This window comes from Agrilus planipennis, unplaced genomic scaffold, assembly GCF_000699045.2.
Source record: "Agrilus planipennis isolate EAB-ADULT unplaced genomic scaffold, Apla_2.0 scaffold51, whole genome shotgun sequence".
NCBI classification, from domain to species: Eukaryota; Metazoa; Arthropoda; class Insecta; order Coleoptera; family Buprestidae; genus Agrilus; species Agrilus planipennis.
Genome location: NW_020438915.1, coordinates 1,155,047 through 1,180,184, shown reverse-complemented (window position 1 = coordinate 1,180,184; position 25,138 = coordinate 1,155,047). Strand labels below are relative to the sequence as shown.

The 25,138-nt window shown below is 35.8% G+C and overlaps 3 protein-coding genes across 4 annotated transcripts in view; 1 reads left to right on the top strand and 2 right to left on the bottom strand.

Moving 5' to 3' along the window:
- Nucleotides 1–63: 63 nt before the first annotated feature.
- Nucleotides 64–24,474, bottom strand: LOC108733042 (collagen alpha-5(IV) chain). Its single transcript, XM_018464068.2, has 15 exons — nucleotides 24,368–24,474; nucleotides 7,214–7,408; nucleotides 7,094–7,138; nucleotides 6,742–7,026; nucleotides 6,442–6,684; nucleotides 5,376–6,159; nucleotides 4,715–5,189; nucleotides 4,531–4,646; nucleotides 3,794–4,471; nucleotides 2,652–3,419; nucleotides 1,959–2,434; nucleotides 1,242–1,791; nucleotides 983–1,160; nucleotides 753–867; nucleotides 64–695 (listed from the first exon to the last, which is right to left on the bottom strand). Exons 1-15 carry the CDS (start codon nucleotides 24,452–24,454, stop codon nucleotides 282–284), a joined length of 5,409 nt encoding a protein of 1,802 aa, XP_018319570.1. The 5' UTR covers nucleotides 24,455–24,474; the 3' UTR covers nucleotides 64–281.
- On the bottom strand, nucleotides 7,506–8,814 carry LOC108733045 (regulator of nonsense transcripts 3A-like). The gene is made up of 2 exons (XM_018464072.2): nucleotides 8,475–8,814; nucleotides 7,506–8,070 (listed from the first exon to the last, which is right to left on the bottom strand). The coding sequence occupies exons 1-2, from the start codon at nucleotides 8,728–8,730 to the stop codon at nucleotides 7,661–7,663; spliced, it is 666 nt and encodes a 221-aa protein (XP_018319574.1). The 5' UTR covers nucleotides 8,731–8,814; the 3' UTR covers nucleotides 7,506–7,660.
- A 281-nt stretch (nucleotides 24,475–24,755) lies between the features above and the next one.
- Nucleotides 24,756–25,138, top strand: part of LOC108733043 (collagen alpha-1(IV) chain) — a 26,403-nt gene continuing 26,020 nt past the window's right edge. The window contains exon 1 of one of the 2 annotated variants that reach the window (XM_025973625.1): nucleotides 24,756–24,866. In XM_025973625.1, the coding sequence (XP_025829410.1) occupies nucleotides 24,847–24,866 (20 nt within the window). In that variant the 5' untranslated portion in view covers nucleotides 24,756–24,846. The remainder of the gene's footprint in view (nucleotides 24,867–25,138) is intronic. The other variant, XM_025973624.1, reaches the window with a different exon arrangement.

Here is a 25,138-nt window from a genome sequence, read left to right as displayed (position 1 = left end):
TTTTATTTGTTAAATAGAACCGATTAGGTACTTGTTTATTTTAAAAAAATTACATTTCTCTTATCAATAACTTTTTTACAAAAAACGTACATACAAATCGATAACATTTGGCAGTGATAATATACATAAACAGGCAGATAAATTAACATTACAATGTGAAAAAATATACAATTTTAGCAACGATAAGTAGGCATAGTAACGTCCGTCCATTCATAAATAAAGAAATTAGTAATCACAAAAGTCACTAGAATCCACTAGAGAAAAACTTTGGTTGGCAATGTTTATACTTTGATCCTATGCCTTGAACGGCCAGGATTAAATCGGTTTCGCCATGTTTTCCTTGGTGGGTAATAGTAAGGCCTTCTTTGGGGAGATTCGTTCTTCAGTTCCAATGGCGGCAGGATAGATACGGGCGTGGGTCTGGAAACCGGTTCCCCATATTTCTTTCTCATGCATACCGAGCATCGGCTTATTCTTGAAGTAAGGTCCATACTGGGCTTTAATACTTGCTCTCTGGGCTTCTGGAACATCGCGTAATCTTCGATGGTCGCTAACCAATACGAGTACGAAGTTGTGTAGTAGTTACAGCGACCTTGTCCGTGACATTCGATGAATGGTCTCGATCTGAACTCTTCCAAACACGAACCTGGAGAGACGAGAGATTGACCATCTCCTTGACCACCAGCATCCACTTGCTATAAAATAAATTTAAAAGTTACAACGTACTGACAAGAGAACAGAAGACATCTTACCATTAGGAAACTGTATCCAACCCAGGCCCTTTCCCAGCCTGCTGGACAATCAGGTATGGAGGTGCTTTGACTGTGGACAGCGATCAACCTCGTAGGTGCTTCACAAACTATACATCTAAAGTGAAATTTTTATTGTTGGTTAATTATTTTAACTGTAAAATTATTAAATGAAGAAGCCACAAGTAAACCAGTTGGTGTGGTGCCATAGGACACAATATTAGAAAATTTACCTGGATATATATCTTCTCACGTCCGTTGCTGGAATTGTTGTCATCATCACTGGCATTGGTTCGTTTGTCGAAAGCCAGTAACTATAGTCGTTTCGTTGAGCATATTCGCATTGGTTGTTTAAATTACAGAAGAAGTAAGGCATCGTACTGAATTTTCTTAAACAACTACCAGGAGCGCCTAAAATAATCACACAAATAAAAGGTTAATCGCAAATGAGTGATCCCTAAGTTGGAGTTAACTTTTTAATATGATACTTACCTAAGTCTTGTCCTTTAGCCAAAGAATTTCCTAGTAAATACAATAACGAATAACCTTCCCACATTTGGATGGTGTTTCGGGGACATACAGGTGTAATTTCTGATTGGGAATGTCGGGTGAACATAAAGCCCCTGTTGGGTGGTCCAGGTGCTGGGGGTGCGGGATAACCTGGCAAACCAGCAAAACCTCTAGGGCCTGGTAATCCAATTATGCCTGGATAGCCGGAGTCACCAACTAGTCCTTTTAATCCAGGGAGCCCGGGGAGTCCTGGTAAACCAGCGTCTCCTTCTGGACCCTGCATTCCCTTAAGTCCAGGAAAACCAGCTTTTCCAGGTAAACCCATTCCTCCTGGAAGCCCCATTAAGCCAGGATATCCAATATCTCCAGGTTCGCCAGGATAAATATCATTTGAAATTTCTCCATGCTCCCCTTTTATCCCCTTAAAGCCGAATAAACCTTGCAAGCCAGGAAGACCAATATCACCGGAAGGCCCTCTGCTTCCTTTCGGCCCGCTTGGACCAGGAAAACCATCGCGTCCGCTGTCGCCAATCTTGTAAAAATAATAAAATCTAAATAAAAATACTTATCGTTGCCGTTAGTATTTAAAATAAAGAGCAAATAATAACATTAACATTAATATTTTTTGCTATATCGGTAAACAATAAAGATTTTTTGAAATTCCGATACGGTATTTTCAAAAGGCTGTCTGGTACCTACCACTCCTTTTTCGCCGGGGACTCCAGGCGGTCCAGAATATCCGACATCTCCCGTTTCACCCTTAAAACTAACTGATGCATATCCTGGTTCACCAAGTAAACCTTTTCTGCCCTTCTCTCCCGGTTTTCCGTTCATGCCTGGTAGTCCAATTTTGCCAGGCCAGCCTGGTGTTCCCGGAAATCCTTCGTCTCCTACAACTCCCTTTCTACCCGCAGTAGTTGTTCCAGGAATGCCTGCAATACCTTTAGGTCCTTCGTATCCGTAATCACCAGGTGCTCCTTTTTGACCGGGTCTTCCCGGTATTCCAAGCCTTCCAGGTAATCCATCCCGTCCTTGTTCGCCAGGTTCTGCATTTTGTCCGGGCATTCCAGGAAGTCCCGGAGGTCCAATATCACCAACACCACCTTTAGCACCGGGAAAACCGCTATCTCCCTCAAATCCTCGAGATCCCAAGTCCCCTCTTCCACCCTTCACACCTACAATTTTAAATTATTATGAACTAGACAAATATATACATTTAAGAATGGCTTTAAAAAAGATCATGAAATACCAATGTGGTATTTTAGTGCTTACATAAAAGTAACGGTCAATTTTGTTTATTTACAAAGAAGAAGATATTAGGATTTTGTTAATTTAGAAAAACATATTACCTAAACAAGTTTATATGTAATAAACTACATAAACTACACTAACCTTTTGGTCCTGGAAATCCGGGACTTCCTTTTTGCCCTGGAAAGCCAGGAAGCCCTCGCATTCCAGGTTCGCCGTAGTCTCCTTTTTCAGCGGTGGCACCATATAAAGCCAAACCTGGAAGACCTCTCTTCCCCTTGGGCCCTATAGGACCAGCAGGTCCAACGGGTCCTTGAAAACCATCGTCTCCTGGTAGTCCAGGATGTCCCATTAATCCAGGTTCACCATCCATACCTGGCTCACCCTTAAAGCCGTCAGGTCCCATTGGTCCAGTGTCCCCTCTTACCCCCTTGATTCCCATTAAACCGTTTCTTCCAGGCCATCCAACATCACCTTTTACACCTTGATCGCCAATGTCTCCCTTGCTGCCCAGCTTTCCTATCTCTCCCGGTTCTCCACGAGGTCCAGGTAAGCCATTTCGTCCAGGGATTCCACGTTCGCCTTCTTTTCCTTTCAAACCTTTTTCGCCGTAGATGCTCATACCTTGATCTCCTTTTGGTCCGGGACTTCCATCCAGTCCGGGTAAACCATCATAACCTGGTGGACCATTAAATCCTGGTTCACCGTCCTCTCCTTTTGGTCCACTTATTTGGGTTTCTCCCTTTTCTCCTTTACGACCCATGTAGCCGGAGTCACCCCTCAAACCCTTGAATCCTGGTAATCCCGGCAAACCATCCAATCCCTCGTTTCCAACTTCTCCTCTTATGCCTTTGGGGCCTCTACCTCCTTTAAGGCCAGGTAAACCACTTATTCCTGGAGTACCAGCTAGTCCTATAATTTTAATAAGTTAAATATACAATACACAACTGCGTCAAACAGGCGGTCCTTATTAACAAGTACGGTTATCCATTACAAACGACATATCGTCGACAATTTGTTTGTAACAAATATTGAAAGACGCTTGCCTTAAGAAATAGGATTAAGGTGGATACATCGTTGTCACTTGCGACGGTTCAAAGGCAAAACAAGACCACGAAAAGTTTATTTTACAGATAAAAATAAAAATATATTTGTGTTAAATCGTAAAATTTCTAAGCAAAATACAGAATTGCGTGAAGCCGTATTATCAGAAAAAAAAAATTTGTACAGTTAATAATATTGTCGGTTACACGGACAACCGGCTTAATAATAATACCTTCTATTACCTTTTTCCCCTGGTCCACCAGGCAATCCAGGTAAACCTTCCAATCCAGGTTTTCCTGGTCGACCTGCAAAACCTGGTAGGCCAACATCGCCATCCGGTCCACGTCTTCCAGGTGGTCCAATTTCACCTTTACTACCCTTAAGACCTCGTTCGCCTTGGAAGCCGTCATCACCTTTCTGACCCATTTCTCCTATGGGGCCTCTAAAACCATTCATTCCGGGTATACCGGGGGAACCAGGTGGTCCTGGTATTATGGCTCCCCTTTGACCTTTCGAGCCTTTTATCCCTGGTAGTCCTGTTATACCTGGTGCTCCTTTAGGTCCTCTTACACCTTTAGCACCAGGAATGCCAGATCTGCCAGGGTACCCTTGTGGTCCTTCATCTCCAGTTTCGCCCTTTAGACCAGGTGAGCCAGTAGATCCAATTTCACCGTATAAAATGCTCAATGCCACTTCACCTCGCATTCCCTTTAATCCTCTCGATCCAGGTATACCTTCTAAGCCGGGAGTGCCGGGAATACCTGGCCTTCCACGCGGTCCTTCATTACCGGTTAACCCTGGATAACCTTTTAGACCCACGGGTCCAGGAGTGATTGATCCTGTTGCTCCTGTGCGCCCAGGTAATCCCGGGAATCCTCTTTCTCCCGGTGGACCCTCCCAACCTTTGAAACCGGGCAAACCTAATAATAAATTAAAGAATAATTTACACAGTACTTTTCCATATTATAAGGCACATCACCTTGATCACCCACAGGTCCTTTTGGTCCTTTATCACCTCTAGTTGCCGCTAAATAATGACCTGCGTCTCCAGGTTCACCAGGTGCTCCATCGTCTCCACGATCTCCCGGAAATCCCCTATTTTGCAAAAAAGGTAAATAGATATACTTATTAGTTTTATGTTTACTAGGAATTTCATTACTTACGGTAAGCCGTTAAATCCTCTATCTCCCCTTAACATATCTTTCGGAACTGAAGCCATATCTCCCTTAATTCCTGGTATTCCATTTAGCCCGGGTAAGCCGTCTCTGCCCGATCTTCCTGGTAAACCATCGTTTCCGCGTTGACCTTTCGACCCATTCAATCCAATAGAACCTGGTGGCCCTAGTCTGCCTGGCGGCCCAGGTAATCCAGGTAGTCCTGCGAAACCAGGGTAACCCATGTCGCCTCCTTTTCTACGAAATTCTGTATGTAAAAGTTCTCCTTTAGGACCTTTTTGCCCTGGGAGTCCTTGTAATCCCGGTTGCCCATCTTGACCTTTTAACCCTTGCAGACCAGGTAGTCCCTGTTTTCCAGCTAAGCCTTTTGGTCCTCTCGGACCGGGTAAACCACGGTACCCCAATAATCCCGGTCTTCCGTTTCTCCCCGAATCGCCACGATCGCCTTTAGGACCCGGTAAACCTGTTTAGAATAAGGCAGATTAAACATTAATAAAGTGCAATAGCAGGTTTAATTAAACAACTACACAATTAACAAAACTAGCACTATTTTCACTTTTTCGAAATTTTAATAATAATAATAATTGTATTTTGTATTGTCATTTAGTTTGCTACTGTTTATATAAATATTTGTATTTACAACACTTACCTGGTGTACATATGCCACAATCGTCCCCGCGAATACCTTTGTCTCCTGGTGTTCCATCATATCCAGGTAAACCGAAGTCACCAATCAGACCTGGTTTTCCAGGAAGACCAGGTTCACCCGGGGGTCCCATTATCGGTCGTCCTTGTCCCGGAAATCCTTTCGGCCCAGTAACTCCTACGTCTCCTCTGTCGCCCATTGGACCAGGAAAGCCGTCATTCCCTGGATGACCTGATTCGCCACGAGGTCCGACAACTGTCTGACCGGGAAAACCTTTTTCACCCAATATACCTTCACGTCCAGGAGGGCCCGGCTTTCCTGGCATACCTTGCAAACCAGGTAAACCATCGTCACCTCTTTCTCCTTTTATGGATAATCCCTTTCTTCCTCGTAATCCTGGTAGCCCGGGCGGTCCCGGAAAGCCAGGTGGACCGATAGGTCCAGCCGTGCCTGGTCTTCCGGGTATTCCCGACATTCCTCTTTGCCCAGGTAGTCCAGGTTCGCCTTGTCTTCCAACGTTACCAGTTTTACCTTCTTCATCTAGGAATGGATCGTAAACGCCTGGTTCGCCCTCAATACCTTGCACTCCCGGAGGACCAGCGTTTCCTGATTCACCTTCTTCACCTTTTATGCCATCTAGACCGGCAGTGCCCTCATACCCTGGAGCTCCTTTGTCACCTTTTTCACCAGGAGGGCCTGCTGAACCTTGACGACCTTGTTTACCTCGATGACCATCATATCCCTGAGCGCCTTTGTAGCCCTTTTGTCCTGGGGGGCCTAGAAAACCCTACGAATACAACATAGTTTTAATCTATATGTAGCAAGTACATAATAAAATCCTTGTATAGTATTTTATTAATATATAGATCTGTTGAAAGTAGGACGTTTCACCAGTCCCTGAAGATCATTTTCTTCTGAGATAAAAAATCAAAAGCTGTGATTTAGAAATTAAGCTTAAATTTTGAAACTAGAGAGCATACATAATTCAGTATTTTAACTAGATTCCCCGGTTGAATTTAATCATTTTATAATTTCGAAGAGGGATAAGCACTCTGTGTAATAAACTTACTGGAGGTCCTTTTTCTCCTATGTCGCCTTTTCTACCACGAGGACCTGGCATTCCTTGATCTCCTTTACTTCCCACGGGCGCGAGGGAAATTATTTGCGTAGAACCCCTCAAACACCCGTCGCACTCGCCTGGTTCACCCTTTTCTCCGTCATCTCCAGGTTCGCCAGCTAATCCCGCATTACCTACTTTGTAATCACCGGTGTCTCCTCTTACACCTATCGGTCCCGGTTCTCCAGCTAGTCCCTAAATAATATAAAAGTTGAGGTTATAAAATAAATTGAAATTAAAAATTATAGGCACCTGTAAACCAGGTGGACCTCTCCATCCTTTGAATCCTTGTCCACCTTTGGGTCCCACGGGACCATCGAATCCGGGGAGACCAGGAATACCTGCGTCTCCTTTAACCCCAACTGAGTTTCCGCCACCTTCTCCAGGTTCTCCAGGCGGACCTGGCCAACCTTCTGGCCCAGCAGGACCTCGTACTCCAGGTCTTCCTCGAGTACCCGGTGTTCCTGGCGTCCCATCTGTTCCATTACATCCATCTAAACCAGGAATTCCTACAGGCCCTAGTAATCCTGGAGCACCCTTAACGTACAAGACATATAATTAATAAGTACGTGTTGTTGTAACAATTATATACTATGAAACCTACATCAGCTCCTCGTTCTCCTGGAACACCTGCGTCTCCAATATCTCCCTGAAAAACAAATAAACATTATCGCAATGACACATTACAAGTTTTTATGTATTTTTTTTATAAAAATGTACTAACTCGATAGCCTTTCTCTCCTTCCCCTCCGATTTCTCCAGCTTGCCCTTTTTCCCCTTTGGGGCCAAGTGGCCCTTCGGGACCAATATAACCATACTCTCCTATGGTACCCCTTCGACCCGGTAAACCCACGTCTCCACGTCTTCCCTTCAGACCTTTGCAGTCACATTTTAATGGTTCCGCACACCCTTTACAAGACTGTAAAACAAAATTCAATTATGTACATATTGATAAATATTAATTAATAAATTCCTATTTCATTAAATTGTTGATGGACACCAGATGAAAGTCGAGGAAGACAAAACCGTTTATTTAAAATAATCCGTTTACAATATTGTTAAGTGTATAGGTAATAATACAAAATAGTTATAAAGACGTGTCTTGAATAATACAATACTTATAAAAAATGTATCTCGGTTTAAAAAACTTATAATCTAAAAAAAACATTTTTTACACCAGTGAGATTTTAGGTTGAAATTTAATTTTCTTTTTCGGATTGGCCTTATTGAAACGTTTGCTACCGCCAGATTTTTTAACTGAACTGTTTACAAATATTATGCAATTGTTCTTTTGTTTCTGTTTTAATTCGATGTTGCTCTCCGGGCGCATTTTATGCTTCGAAATGTACTTCAAAAGCGGCGTGAGTTCATCTTTGTTCGAGGACGTGCTATCACAGATATTAAATTTAATGGGCGGTTTCAATTTGGATTCTCTCTTCAACCGCTGCAAGTTTTGCAAAAACAAAATGTAGTAATCATTATCTTCTATCGTGCCACATTCCTTATCGAATATTTTCCTGGATCGTTTCGGGGGAAATTGCTGAAAGGGGGCATATTCTACTACAATCCTGTATTCTTCACCTTAAATTCAACGAGAAGATTGAATAAGTGGAGACAAAGCGATAAATACTGCTCCCAACGCGCGGAGAAGAAGTTGACTTTTGACCTATTTCAGTAATAAATACCTAGCAATTGAAGCTCCATCTTACTTACCTTATGCTACTTTGTTTTATGTTAGGTAGAGTGGGTTAAGTCTCTTTCTACATCCTATTATAGGGAAGACATCAAACAGAGTTTTTGTTGTTAAATGAGTCAACTTCTTCGCCGCAAGCTGGAAGCGATATCATTAGAAAGGTCTTGACCTAAGATATGCAATGGTGTGAATTGATCCCCAATTCAGTGGACCCATTCGGAAGATTTACCACATGAAGTCTTCATTTGTTGTTAACAAAAAAAAATTTTAAATGAGTGAATATTATACGAACCTTTAGGTCCTACAATAACACTGTTGTCGTATTTATCTCGAAATTTGAATATATTTTCTAAATCAGTCAATTGAATGTATGCTCTGGAATATAACGCTATTTCATCTTCATTACCTTCACTTGGCACAAAATAAAAGTAAGTGTAAGCCGGTAAGGGATTAAAGTGTTCCTTGAAGTCCTTTAAGGTAAAAAACGGGGGTAACCTTCTTATAACGAGCTTTGGGTTGTTTTGACAATTTTTCCCTTTTCTATCCATCAAAAAATTACTAATATTTGTTTATATACCCATAGTTAATTTGATATTAACTATGCAGTTGTAAATTGTGCTAATACATGTCATTGAGTAAGGAACAATTGCGTTTAAGGGCTTTTATGATTTTTTATACGCTTTTTAATTTTTTTATCAATTTATACTATAGACATTAGTTAAAATTCAATTTGAATAAATAATTTTGTAATCGTCTTTGGTTATCATAAGGAAATGCACAACAAATTTAATTTAAATGGAACAGTTTTAAAAATTATTATTTTCAGAGAATTAAAGGGTAAATAGATCTCAACCATTTTTTCCGTGCTTTACAATTAAATGTGGGTTTTGTATTAACGTTTTATTTATTTTTTCGCGGACCTGAACTGTATTTTTTTTAAGAAAATTAATGGATTTCGCGATACTTTTTTTGTCCAAAGGTTAAATTATGTAACACACTTCTTACACATTCGTTCGATAACAAACTGGTCTCCATATTTAGTAATGAGGTCGATCAAAGTAAGGTTTGTACTTATTTTTAAGCAGTCTCTACTGCAATTAAATTATTAATATCTTGCATTAATAATACATAAACGAGTTGATTTTCTGCAAGGTGAATTTCTCTTATAGTTAAATCAGCATTTTTATTTTTCATTAGTTATTGTTTATTATTAATTATGCAATTTGTTTATTTGCGTCTATTAATCAACGTACAGAAAATGAGATGACAGTAATGATGATCTCATCTTGGCAGCATGTCGCATAAGTTCAAATGCGGATTGATCAATTGTGAATATGAGAATGAAAAGTATTTATGTAACAATAATTATTTATTAGTATCTATTAATACTTTTATAAACAAGCGAAATTCGTTTTTGAATTATGGATTAGGATGAACACGTAGAATAAATAAGGCGGAGGCGCTCGGCGATCAATTGATTTAAAAAATTATAAAAGATATGTGTAATGTGCTATTTTTTTTTTGTTTTGAAAAATGACGATCCTACCAGTTAAACAATAAACAACAATTTTGCCATTTTCATTCATATGAAATAAATAAAATTAACTTGTTGAAGTTGAATGTTCGAAGATAAAAATGCTGCTAAAATTATGAAATTACTCTCTTGAAAAATACATAATCATGTCGAAACATTTGTTTGAGTTTAATAAAAGGCGAATTTTTATTTATTTCTTGTTACATCATAATGTATTGTAATACTGCATCATTCATAAAATCATCATCATAAGGTTGTCAGTCCTAAGACTGGTTGGACACGCACCTCCACTCTTTCCTATCCTGAGTTAATCTTCGCATTTCCCCAAAACTACAACAACCCACATCCTTAACTATTTGTGAACATATAAAATACAAAATGATAATTTTTCTTTTAAATCGACCTTTTTATTCTTTATCGAGCGCGTAAAATTTGAATTCTCTTTTCAATAAAATTGTACATTAACTTTCGTTTTCAAATCTTCTTATCTAATTAGAACGACTTGAGAAGAGTTCAGAGGTCAGACCTTGGCAGATAAAACAGAATTGTATAATTTTTATAATTATAAGTGCTTGTATATTATGTAGGATTACGTTTACTATCGATGTTCTAAGAATTATAATGAAGAATTTATATACGAGGCACAAATGAATGAGTGTAAAATATGGTTAAATAATGTGCCATGGTTCTTTCCACCCATCATGGTGACTTATACTTTACTGACACAGGCCAAAGTTTAGGTTTTCTTCTATGCTGTCATTTCTTTCTTTAAGTAAAACATAGGCAAAAATCACGTTATTACAATCCCATATTGTATTAAAACTGCTGATTAAGAAATCTTAGTTATTCTACAGTTTCAATTACGTTTGCTGAAAAATATAGAATTTATAAGCATCTAGTTAAACATCATTATTAGAAACGATCTGCAAAATAACAAATAAATTTTCAATTATTGTATTTTTGATCTTTTCAAAATTTTGAATACGCATCAAAACTTGTTTTCAACACTAAAATGATAGCCTATAAAGATGGGAGAGGATTTTACGTAATTGATAAAAAATATATAAATTTATTTGTAAATAATTAATAAACACAGTTGTTTATTGTAGGTCACTTCATGCAAATAAATTTCGAAAAAGTCCTCGACCTGTGTTATCGCATTTCGTGGGACTTGGAAGTATTATAAAATAGTCTAATTATAGCCGAATTTTGCACTGATAAGGCAAGAAGTGAAGTGAAAGCAAATTTAGTGTTGTTTACAGTTTCTAAAATTGATTAATCGAATTAAAAGATGGCATATTTTATTTCTTAAAACAAAATTTACTAACTTATCAACAAACACATTTACTTTACAATTAGTTGATAAAATTTGTATCTTTTAATAGAAATTACATACATCAGCTGTATTCTTGCACTTATTAGAAACAATAATTCAAATTACTTTAACCGCAAAAAGTTATTGTTGAAATAAGAGCACACTTGCAACCAATCTAAATTTATCTTGATTACGTCAGATTGTAGCAAAATTGCAGGAAAGCAATAAAACTTCCTTCAGTAATCATTATAGCAACGTTTAGTTGTTTTAATATTCGCTAAAGTATCAAATTTGCCCGGAAAATAGACTAGTGTAGGAGTGTTCTAGTTTTTGTAATTTTTATTACAGTTTTTGATTAAATTTCGACTCAAATCACTTGAGCAAAACCGAGAAATAAATCATATAAATTTATACATTTAAATAATACATGTGAAAATATTGTAAAACTCGTCAGTAATAATGTAAAACAATGTCTATATTATGTCAAAGGGCCAAAAAAATATTCTTTGCTAGCAAAGATGTGGAGCTTAAGAAGTTCGATTGTGGTATATTAATTCAGCTCTATATTGATAATTTTTGAGGCATTAAAAAAATCGAAATAAAATATAACTAAACAATCCACTTCCATCAATAACATTTGTATGTAATACGTAGTATAATATTAACATTAACATAATACGTAATATTTTGTTAAATAGTTTGTGTATTGCGACGAAACGAAAATAGCAATTGTCTTTTTAACGCCTTCTAAACATTAAGAACGTTTTATGTAAATTATGAATTAATTAACTCCTACTGATCGAGGAAGTGTGACCGGCAGGTATTGGGTACGTTTAAATGATAATTTGCATATAATTTGCGCTTTGCCAGACATTCCACTTGTGTACTCAAAGCTTATAGAGAAAGCTCTCTTTCTCTCTTCTTGTTGTAAAAGCTGCAATTGAAATTGAGACTGTACCACTCAGAAGTCGTCATAATTATAATGTTTTCATTCCGATAGGAAAATACTTATATTATGTAGGTACTATTTCTAATTTTGGTATAGCTCACATTTATGTGGATGCAGGGGCAGGGGCAGTGGCGTACGTACAAGTCAAACAAAGTGGATTAAAGCCAGAAAGAAGTCTGAAAAGAAAAGGTTAGAAGCGTTCGAAATGTGGTGTTACCGGCGAATCATGGGGATGCCGTGGATAGAGAAATAACAGGAGAACAGAGGACTCTATGGAAGTCAATAAGAAACAGGCGAGATAGATTGGTAGGACATCTTCTCAAGCATGAAGGTCTAGTCAGAGAGATATTAGAGACAGAAACAGGAGTTAAGAGGAGTAGAGGTAGACATAGATTAGATTACTGTTGGCAAATAGTTAAGGATGTGGGATGTTCTAGATTTAGGGTAATACAAAGATTAGCTCAGGATAGAAAGGAGTGAAGGTGCGTGTCCAACCAGTCTTAGGACTGACGACCTTATAATGATGATGAATACATCGAATTAACGCTACAAAAATTCCAAGCATCTCAATATTGCCATCATTTAAATATTTATGCATATATGAAACTAACCGAGTGTTTTCTTTCTAACTATATTTAGATTTGTGCTTTCTCAGTCTTCTGAGTTCTTCCCTTAATTCGAATTCCGTATGTGCGCCCCTGTTTACCAGTTATAAAGTAATACTGCTTGTATTGTATTGTATTGTATCGGTTTTAATGGCATTGTCTATGCTTTTTCTCAGCGTGGGTAGGATGATGTCTTGCATTTATATTACATTCTACGCAGGCGGCCTGCATCATGTACACCCACATGGTCACTTTGAAATGTTCATGAGCGAGGTCGAGTTCCATGGGACTCCATCCATGTACCACTACTGGATATGCTACATTGACTTAAACAATACATACAGTTTAATATTTTTCTCTTTTACTTATTTATATTATTATACGCAAAATCAGTTTCTCCTTCAAAATTATAATTATGTGAATATTTCAATTTGTAATTCAGTTCCAATCAAAATAGGTTTCGATACCTAAAGTGGGTTATCCTCAATTAGTTCATCACTTTCCGTAGAAAACATATTCAAAAGAACAAAACATTTGAATGTATTATTATTGTAGATATAATTTTGGGTAACACTGTATACTTTTGTTGAGAATGCGTCACCTTCCTGCATCTTTAGGGGTCATTGAAACCGGAAGTCTTATCTTTGGCTCTTTCTTGGAACGAATGCATTCATTAAAACCCCAATCTAAACTCAGTTAATTATGTCATCTTCTTTTTGGTGGTTATTACAGTGTAGTTATTTGTTTTATAAAACTAATACAAATCTATATTAATCGTTAAAGTCCTTTTTTGTCGAAATTTATACCTAATAGCTACTACCATGTGAATAATTTCCAAATTTTAATCAATTTATATTTATTAGAAAAAAGCATTTATTAAAATGATTAAAAATTAACAATCCTTAATTACTATTATGTTGTTATTTTTCGTTTAAGTAATATATATCTATTTAATTCCACATTACGTATGGGTGTATTGTAAAGCTCCTTAAGAAAAATGAAGTTGTTTTCTTTTTTCTATTTCTGTGAGAGTTCTAGCTGCAAAAATCTGCATTTGACCTTTCGTTTGTCATTTTAACTAATTTACACATGTTGGACGCTATGTTGTAGGATTATCACCTACACGCATTTGATGCCTATACTTGTAGTGTAATGTATACTTTAAAATAAGCACAGTTTAAACTTAAAACATATTTGTGTGTAGGTAATATACCGCTAGAGTCATTGGTAAATATTGAACTTCCTATTATGTACTAATTTTAAGGCGAACAGCAAGTCTTTAAAAAAATTAGGTAACGTTAGAAGATGAATGTCTTTTTTGTGTGTAGGAAGTTAAATAATAATCAGTGTCGATTTTACTAGGTGCTTGAACGCAAAATTGCAAGTAGGACGATGACAAAATCGAAAGGGAAAAACAAATGACTCTAAACGAAATTATAAATCGATATAGAATTTTAAGTACTTACTTATATGAAAGTATGTATGGAATGGGGACGTAAGCCCGGGTGTGACAAGGCTCATGAATTGTCCAACCCTGAATATCAAGCTTACCCGATATAACGTAAAGTTATGCGATGATTTTATTTAAGAATACAAAAATATATTAGTCCAGGAGCTCATGCAAGAATGTAATATGAAATACACACACATACACGATTAGAAACGAAGTCAAAAAGGATGCTCTTCAAAAAAATTGAAATATTTCGATTTCTTTGCCAATATACATTAGAATAACAAGTCCTGATAAAGCCTTTGCACCAAATGGTGAAACGTTGGTGATGCTTTAATAAACAAACTGTGAATTATATATATGGACATAAGTACAAAGTTCTGTGCATTTTTTCTGGTTTTCTGGGTAATAATGCAACCAACGAAGCTAAAAAATTGCTCATACGGATGTACTGACGTTACCATAATGTAAACCACAAATTACCAAGAAAAGCACATTTGTCGTATCTATCCATACCATTTTAATGTATATAGCTACATACGTAATGTACCAGCACTCTAAATAAGAAAGAAATATCGTGTGAAACAATACCATCAAGATACAACTGCTTGTTCAACTCTATTTATAAACCCAAGTGTAAGTTTCTTTGGGTAAAAAAGGAAAAACGAAATGGAATCACAATAAAACAAGTATATATAGAACGGAAACACCAAAATAAATTGATACCGTAGTTACGTTAAGGAAGAAAAGGGATTATAGTTCCATGTATTTAAGGGACTTCTTACATTGTTTTATTCTCAAAAATAAGTCATACAAGGAATCAAGATAAAGCTGGTAATCAAATTTTCTGTCACTTACGCTCAAATTAGGTATGCTACGTAAAATTTTTATTTTACAATAACATGTACCCATCAACAATAAGTCTTTTATTCGTTAAATACATTGTGAAATAGAAACAGAAAAGATTTGTTTCGTTTAAATTTTAAAGCTGCAGTAATAAAATTAAATAATAGTCGGTAGACCTTCCCAAGAACCTTGGCATGTGGGTGGTTAAATGGCGAACGAAACTGTTTACGTAATACGCCAAAACTTCTTTCAAATTTGACCGTAAAAAAACTAAATAAAAATTGTTACGTTTTTCAAGATTTTCCGTTATTAATATTGACTTTAATGGAAGTTGATAACATTAGGCGCCTGCAACCTTGGAGTCAATTTAAAAGTGCCAATAAGTGGTGTGCTGGAATTGTTCAATTTAAGCAATCTTACAAATTAATTTAACCAATTCTACACAAACGAATAGACAGCGTTATTATTGACATTACTGAATTGTAGATGTGGGTATCTATTACACTTTACAGTGGCAGAATACTACAATTGCTTTAATATAGCTACATAATTTTTAAAAAGCAGCGTCTTTTTTCAACAATTGTTACGGATTTTGCAGTATTAATAATAGTTGATAAAGGACTGTAAAATTTAAATTTCTTAAATAAGAAGCGATTTATAACAAAAATATAACGAACATGTAAGTATTTTTTAATTAGAAGCAATAAAGGATATAAAGCAGAGGATAGCGCAGGGTCGTGTCGCCTTTAATAAAAAGAAGTCACTTCTATGCTCGCGAACGGTTAATTTAGAAATTCGAAAAAGGTTGTTAAAGGTGTATGTTTGGAGCACGGCGTTGTACGGGTGCGAAACATGGACAGTGGGAGCGGCGGAAAAGAAAAGGTTAGAAGCGTTCGAAATGTGGTGTTATAGGCGGATGATGAGGATATCGTGGGTAGAAAAGGTTAGAAATGAAGAGGTATTGGAAAGAATAGGAGAACAGAGGACTCTATGGAAGTCAATAAAAAATAGGCGAGATAGGTTGGTAGGACACCTTCTCAGGCATGAAGGTCTAGTCAGAGACATATTAGAGGCAGAAACAGGAGTTAGGAGGGGTAGAGGTAGACCTAGATTAGATTACTGTTCGCAAATAGTTAAGGATGTGGGCTGTTCTAGTTTTAGGGAAATGCGAAGTTTAGCTCAGGATAGGAAAGAGTGGAGGTACGTGTCCAACCAGTCTTAGGACTGACGACCTTATGATGATGAGAAGCAATCAGCAAGGGTTGAAATGTTCTTTAGTATGCAAACTGCACCGACGTTATCAAGGTAATAACTTACTCCAGGCATCGGTAGAGATTATATAATTAAGAAAAATTTACCTCCTTTCTTAATAATATATCATTGGGGAAGATAATACAAAGGATATATTGAATATGAACATTTAAATTTTCTCGGATATTTTTGAAGAAACAAGGTTTTATACAGATATGGGTATATCTATTACAATCTTTTATCTCTTATAAGCTAGACAGTGAAAACTTTAATAATTTGATTTCTTTTGGTATCAAAGCGTTACATAACAGAAAGGAAAACCTTTTTCTATTTCTGTTAGATTGTTTTCTGATTACTCATTTTTTTTTATTTCCCTCTTGATATTAAATATAGCGTAATCATTGTCAATTAATTTTGATGGCTATTACTAATTTTTAAATCTTTATTGCAATTTCATTCATTTTTACTTCTATTCTTCTAGGCACAAGGAGTTAACATTCCTACTGTTTGTTTATATTATTCTAGATATCAACTGCAGTAATATTTGTTTTATCATCAGTAAGTATTGTAACATCAGTCGTTACAAGCTCGTAATAGGTAAAAAATACATAAAAAGGAAGATCTACTTTGTTGCTGTTAGTATACTTTATCAGCGCCAATGAAAGAGCTTAATTGTCCCATTTGTAAGTCTTTGGACGTGTTACAAGACACTTATAACTCGGCATACGTGAGATCAATTCTGTGTTTTGTCTTTAACAGAATGTTTATAAGTAGTTACTGTACATATAAACTGTTACAGACATGAGTTCGTTATTAAAACAAACAATATGGACTTCACTAAGCAGTGAAAAGGGCAATAATCTGAACTGTATTTGCAAATGCTTATAAATTACGCAAATCAGCTATCTCCGTATGCAGTATATTTATATCGAGCTGTAAAGGAAGACTTTTGAATTTTTTTATTACAAAATCTGATCATTAAACAATTTATTTTTAGGCAACCCAAAACACTGACGGTTTAGTTTTCTGATTAACCATTTGCCAAAAATGACGTAAGTAATTCAATTAACCCGAGTTAATGATATAAATTTTGTTTAAGCGTAGGACTCTTTTCAATTAATTAATTAATTTATTGGCTTTATTTGTCAATCTCGGAGCCATCTGATTCATAAATTTTATTGCACTCCTTAATTAACAAAAAGATAAGTTAAAAGTAATATCTAAATTCTAAAGTTCTTCTTTAATCTCTTTATAAAACACCGCATTTCGTATTATATACCGATGTATAAATAAGAAAGCAATACAATTAAAACTTTTAACTACGATCAGAGTAAAATGATGACTTGGTCATATATTATTATGAATAATAAAGCCTCCGAACAAAATTTGGCTGTTTATTTCTTGAGCTTTCATCTCTATTAGCAGAAGGACTTAGCCAAGGAGCTAAGGAGCCGGATTCAAATGTAAAATCACTTGTCGTGTAATATGTATATTTTATGGGCATTGACGGCCCAGCAGCATTAAATTATTTTTAGCTTCAAATCTAATCAACGTTTGTAGAATAGCGGAAATACTAGAAAACTAAGCCTAACTTCCCGTTAAGCTCAACGTTCTTTAAATTACAATTCTATTATTAATGTAGTGAACATGATGGAACACTAACAACAACCCGTAAAAATAACAAAAAGTAAAGAAATAAAAGGAATAGTAAAAAGATTACAACAACAATGACAATCTGTTATTGCACAAACGACCATAAACAATAATAATAGAATTTATGGTTTGTATAATAAACCTAGAGGACACTATTAAAGTTATACAGTCGCATGACAGGTAACTGCTACGAACATACCCACAATACAGCGAATACTAATTAAGTATTAGGGTTATCATTAGGGGCAGTAGAAAAAGGTACTAGAAGATAATTTGCCCAGAATTAAAGATTTCCACACGTGGTGGACATGTCACATTTTTAAAAGATTTTTCAAGTCGAGTGTTTGGAAATATTAATACAAAAACCATAATAAATGTGTTTAATTTAATTGATTAGAATTGTGTAATAATCCAGCATAATTACGATTTCTCGGTTGTCATAAAATTCTGTTTAAGTCCTTAAATGCATCTAGCAGGTTTATTTAGCATGCATTTTGCTACCCGCTTGCTTTTTAAACATGAAAAACCGCTACATCTAAATTTTTACTAATCATATGTTCATTTCTTGTAAAACATTAACCGACGAATATTTTTTTTATTTTAAAACGAGTTGATTTGTTTTCTCTGGACGGCTGTGGTCGTTCAAACAAAATCAGTTGAAAACCATTAATTTATTATTAGCATTTTAAGAAGTACAAAGTTATTAGTCATCGATTACGCGTGCAGCTATATTCGTACGCGCGATTTGCCATTAATAAAATTTCTTTTTGAAACCGGAATACGACTTGTTTGAATGAAAATTGTCGAAGCTCTACTAATTTGTCGCGTGCTCGAGTAAGAACAATCGGTGCACCAGTCGTATCCAAGTGTAAGTTGCACGGTGGATTCGTAGCAAATTGAAATTTACGTTTTGCAATAAGAAGAAGTGAAGTATAGTGTTACAATCGTTATTTTTAGGTGCATATAAAATTGGCAGGAATGTACCTACTCTAAACGAAACTACAAGCAATGAAGTTTGTTTACAGGCTCATAAAATTAACGATTCATATACATCATGCATCTGGAACCAAGTGACCTGATTTCGCAAAAAACTTGGTATAAATATCTTCACGTAATGTACCTAATCTTAGAAACATTTATTGACACTTCGGTAATTGGAATCAAACAGTTTTCTTCGGGCATTCTTCCCTTTAATCTGAACTGCCGTTCGCATTTTGTTTTCCATAACTGCAAATGGAGGAATTCGTCGCGGACTAGCACCTAAATCCAAAGCATTTACAGAAACGATTGGAATACTAACATCGTCGATTTATGTTCATTCAATGAATCATTTAGCTATTTCCAACTCGAGACAAATTGAAAATGTCTCAGATATCCAGGATGTGGACTATATTTTTTAGATACGTAACAATTGGGTCCTTATAACGATTCATTCAGTTCAACTTTTAAACAATAAAAAATTAATATGGCTTCTTTATTAATTTAATACGTAAACCATGAATAATTCAGAAGACCAAGTACCTTTTGAATAGACTAGAGCTTTCATCCTTAAGGAACGCAGCGAGGGCATAAAGTCCTTCTCTGCGGTTGACTGAGACTCTAACGATGTTCTCACTGAAGGACAAGGTACGTACGATCCTAGACAACGGTAATTAAGCTCATATATAGCGAGTTCATTTATATTGTATTAAAGTTCAATAAAGCAAAGACGATTTTCCTTTTTTGTTAGAGCAACGCTCGCTTTCACGGCGTTCCTAGGCCTAGGCAATTTTTTGATAACACTCCTTGTAAAGCCAGAGTTGTCGAGGCTTGAAAAAGAAAAATATGAATATATTTATTAAACTACAATTCTCGATATGGCACATCCCTTTTAATTGTGATTGTATTTTCAATGACTTTATGATACATCATAAAAATGCAATGATTGTTATATGCAATTAGAGAGAGAGAATCAGCAATTTTCAATTAAAAATTCTTATTAAAAGAAAACATTCTGAAAATCGAGAATAGGCCTAAGAAACCTTTCCATCTTTTAGTTAAAGGTTACAATCGTCAGTTAGTTCCGGATTTTCAGAATTGTTGGCTGTCTGCCATAAACTGTACATGAAAGGACTTCGCTAGACCCTTGCGGCAAACGACCCTCTGTCAGCTCTTTCAAACTTTTTGGTAGTTCTCGACGTATAGATCAAAAGTCACAATAGTTTGTTTGAATATTTTAATTTCGTTGTACAAAAAATTCTATGTACAAATAATGCGTGTGCGAAGATGCAGGAAGTAGCCCTAAAAATAGCAAAATGACACAAATTGCTGTTTCCAAGGATAATCAATATCGCGCCGCTAGACCTCGCATATAAAACGGAAGAGCGATAAGAGTTTGCAGAATTAATTAAAAATGTAGATCACTGTCGGCGTGACAATTCCTACACAGCACACACGTATCAGTGTGGTGCGTATTCCACCATCATCGTATCATTGTTGGCGTTCATATGTACGTAACAATAATAACCATGCAATGGCTTTTACAGATGACTGATGACATAATTTCTAATTTTTCTCGGTTTACAGCATCATTTGTTTACATTAATTCTCGCACATGTTAAGCCAATAAACTGCTGTTCATTTTTTCTTTTTCTTCAACTGGGTCATTATAGTTTACTGCTTTGCGTAATCGGCGTCAGTGTGTACAAGAAAATTTTATCACTAAATGTATAGGCGCGCTATAAAGCGACTCCAATTTATACAGGGCGTCCCGAATTGGAATAGTTTACAAACAAACAGCAACAGGTTCACATAAGTTCCCCATTTCCGGATAGCAACGTCAAAAATAACCGAGTTTAATTGTCTAATTTTAGTCAATAGAAACAGATTTGTTTTCCTTTAATTTTGTAATATATTTGGTAACTAAAGATGTTCGCTTAATGTTATAAAACTTTTTGGTTGTCATTCAAATCAGTTTCACTTATCATAAGTTCATTCAATATTATTCATCATTTTCAAACATTTGTAGGTCATGACATTGTGACGACCCCATTGCAAATATTATAATATTCGTTACCGATCCATAATATAAACATAAACGTATAGTTATACAGAAAATGTAGGTTTTTTAAAGATAGGCATTAAAAATGAATTTCTTCTCTTTTGATTTTATTTTCATTATGTTATGTCTGCCTAGATGAAGTCAGTAAATACATCTGGCCCTCGAAAACTAGAGAAAGTGTTACATGCCTTTTATGGAGATCGAGACCAAATTACATATTTTCAACAAGATGTTAATAAACGAATGAATACATTACATATTGTAACACCTGTAAAAGCTTTGACTACAGCGATTAAAAAAAGATTTATGTAGATTGTTATTAACGCATTTCTGGGTACGTTTTTCAGTAAAAAGCGAAGATGCGCTAGTAATTGTCAAGAATTGGGGCTCTAGACCAAAATCGCTCCACATTTTTTTCTGAGAGTTCCAATATTATATTTGATGCGGGAGAGACACATGTTTTCTTTATTGCAGCATACATCATAGGGTATATGGTATATGTATAGCTACTTNAATCCAGAATCACATTCTTGTGGTATTGTCTTCTTTATTTTAATATGGGCGTACAAATAAGACAAGTGTCTAATAACGGCATCGGTATGTTGTCAATGTGTATCAAAACACAAGTTTACAAAAACAAGTATAAGCCAGTACATGTATGCATATATGGTAGGTCATTATATAAAGTATACCCATACAAAAGACTTCGGTGCTCAGTTGCATAACTTCGAAAACAGGTCCGTCTGAATCTGAATGTGAGTCAGAAAAGTAAGTAGCAAGCAGACAAGGAAGGCTACAAGCCAGACCGGCAGAGATTTCAACTTTTAACTGGATGACGAGCGAGAGATACTAACCAGCATAGGTCTCGGTCGAACTCTCAACCAAGAAAACAACAAACGAACCAACCAAGAAACGCTACAACGACGTTTATGACCTGCTTGGTATTCCAGACGACTGTCGAAGAAACACTACGAAGATGCAGTTTCAAAATTCGCAACTAATAATAATAATAATAAAGGGGTGCCCAATATCCTTTCGCTTACCAGGTCAGATATTACGGTTGATGCAACCTCGACTTATGTCGCTCGCGATGGCGAACTTTTGCCCAAGGTCGCAGAACAACAACGCACTAGAAACTGGAAAAAAATTGACCAAAGCTCTAACTCCAAAATGAATTGCATAGTTATCTGGACAATATAAATATCTAACATACAAAGCTTTATAGTAAGTCATGGTCCAACAAGTCTTTGGGCTGAAGATGGATGATCTTGAGATTCTTCGTTTATAAAATCGACCTGTGTGGCTGACGACCCTAAACCTTTTGCCCAAAGTCACGAAACAGTAAAACAACAAATTTTTATTTTAAAATATATTGGTTAAATTACGGAAAATTACTTCAAATGGAAGGCCAAAGCTCCCATTCAAAGCCCATAACCGGCTAAGTTCATGATAGTGATGCTTAAAAATGTTAAAGGTCTTACGTAATAAGTTTTGTGAAACCCAATAAAATTGTATATGTATTTTATACATACATGTAAGTTTGATAACGTTTCTTTGGGAATTGGAGATGATTATGGAATTTGGAAATGTATGTCGCGTGTACGTAATGATTAGAACATATTTATAAAATATACAGATATGGACTAATAAACTTGAATTTGGGACGCCGAGGTCTTTCAAGATGGTTAATTTGCTAAAAATATTTTTATCACCTAGACGTTTCCGCTTGTGCAGGAAATGACATCAACTTTATAATTCTAACAATGTAAAATCTTTAATTGAAGCTCTTTGTTCTTGTTACGATTTTACGCAATGAAATTTGCAAAATCTGTAAATAATAACAATAAACATGCATAAAAAGAATTTTTTCGAATCTAGCATTGGTACGTTCGATTAATATAGTAAATGTATTTCCAATTGGGTTGCTACTGCAACGATAAATTTAAAAATAACTAGGGCAGTAACCTGCACTAATCTTATGGGCATACTTTATGGTAATTTTGTGGAGAACTTTACAATGTTGACCTAGTTTGCCAGTGTGATTTAATATGAACTCAGTGGAAATACGAAGTGTTCTCAAATAAAAAACACAATTAGTTTTTTTTTGTCTCTAAAGTTACTTTTAATTTTATTTTATATTGTTAAACTGTACTCTTAAAATGTAACTGCCTTTAGTTTGGAGATGCCCTGTTAAAAGGCGAAATGTACATCGGGTTTTAATAAATAAGTAAAATTTCTCCGAGTGTATTTAATAATATTTATATTGAATTAAGTTTTTGGCTTTCGGCCTTCAGGGCCAGTGTCATCTGAATAATGCAAGAAAGTTTCTCCTTTGGTGGAGTAGTTTATCCCAGTGAAAAGCTTTATGCCTTCGCTACGGATAAACGTTTCCATCGGTATTTTCACAGAAGGAAAAACAATTCTAGACATTAGCTATTCCGACTTTCGTTTTATACGTATAATCCTCAATTATTATGGCATATTCTCTAAATCGCCGTATGTTATTTATATAGATAATGCTCTTCCTAAACCAAAATGTTCTCTGGACTTACAGCGGATTGTATGCATCCACAATTGATAATAAAGTCATTGAACTAGTGCTATAATAGAAAATGCAATAAATTGCGATAATTCAGTTTAATATTTTTATCATGTCTCTATCTGACATTGACAACACTGATAAAGTTCGGAAAAGTATGCAAATATCTAGCAGCAACAAAAACCGCAAGACAGCAGTAAATAAATGTTCACCTTTCGTTCGTAACCATCTATCTATACATTTTATCAATTCGTTTGTTATTAATTAAAAGATTAATAAATAAATATCTAGATATTGACAATCAGCTTCATTAAGAAGTTGACTCTCCAACGCGCAAATTATTTTTCAATTTCAAGAGGTGCTTGCAGTTACTTATCCTATTTATTCGGACAGTTAAAGAGACAACCCTACTTTTTTTATCAGTAATATCAGTATTGATTTATCATTTTTTAAAACACACAAGCTTATATTTTATTACATAGGACCTAGCGAGAATACAATAAGAAATCTATATCTAAATTTGTACCATGTAGACACTTCCCTTTCCATTCAGTACTTCTTCAGGATAATAAAATCCTTTACTTTTGCCGGAAAATTTAAAGCGACATGTTGATGATAATGCTTCATTTATTTTAAACAATTTATAAACAAAAACAAATATTTTCTGGCACTTCAACAGAAACAAAATAGACAGTCAACAGAGGCGGAAATTTCGAAATCGTCGATTTGTTTTATGTTAAACACTAAATTGTTTTAAAGAATTAAGTTAAGAATACTAAAGTTTGTCAGAGAGTATTCATATTAATTCCAATTTTTTATTTCAACGAAAAAAAAACAATCAAATGAGCGGGAAATTCAAAAGCATAGACAGATTCATATTTGTATCGCAAGAGGGATGTTGGATAATCTTAAAGGATTCAACGGGAGATGTAAAGATCGTCTTCAGGTCTACATCAACAAAATTTTGAAAGGAAATACTATAAAATCTTATTAAAAAACTTACCGACGCTTCGTTTCCACTCACTAAAAATACGATCGCGATAGCCACGGCCGCCGTAAGCACGCGGCAACGTCGTTGCCGCAGCGGCATGGTTACTGTACCATGTTCTTCGTCTTGTCAGTAAGCTGACTTATCCCCACCCTAAAGAGCTTTCGGATTCCCAAAGTCTACGCGTTCTCAAATTACCCTATTAATTTTCACGAAAACTACCCCACATTAGTGGCTGGCATTAGGGATGGTGTGTTGTTTTTACAAAAGTGACCATCTGGTGTTGTTCGAAGGCGATTCTTTTCGATCCGATAATGACTTAAGTATGTTCTAAGTTAAGGCGCGTAGGATCTGGGAGGGGACCGAGGTACCAATCTGCCTTCCAGATCTTACAAACTTCGGAGGATCTTAGTGGCGCGCAAACACGCGTGTGATTTTGACATATAAGTTACGTGTTGTTTATCCAGCCCTGCGCTGGACGTAGGACGGCCGGGATGACCGGCCTGGGGTTGCGGTAAGTACTCATTTCCACATTTTCTTTCGTTTTCCACGTCTTTTTTCTGATTAATGATGTACAACGGACATTAAATTTTGAAAAGTCGTCTTCAGATGTCAAAGTTGTAAAAAAATTGTTATATTTTTTGTACATGTTTATTATTTAATATTTTTTTTTCTGTCATCTGCGGTCTTTTCTCTTATATATATTAAGTTTTCTTAATCTGCCGTATTTTATTATTGTCTTTCTTTGATTGTTAAAGATCTTTTCTCGTTTTTTTTTTTTTTTTA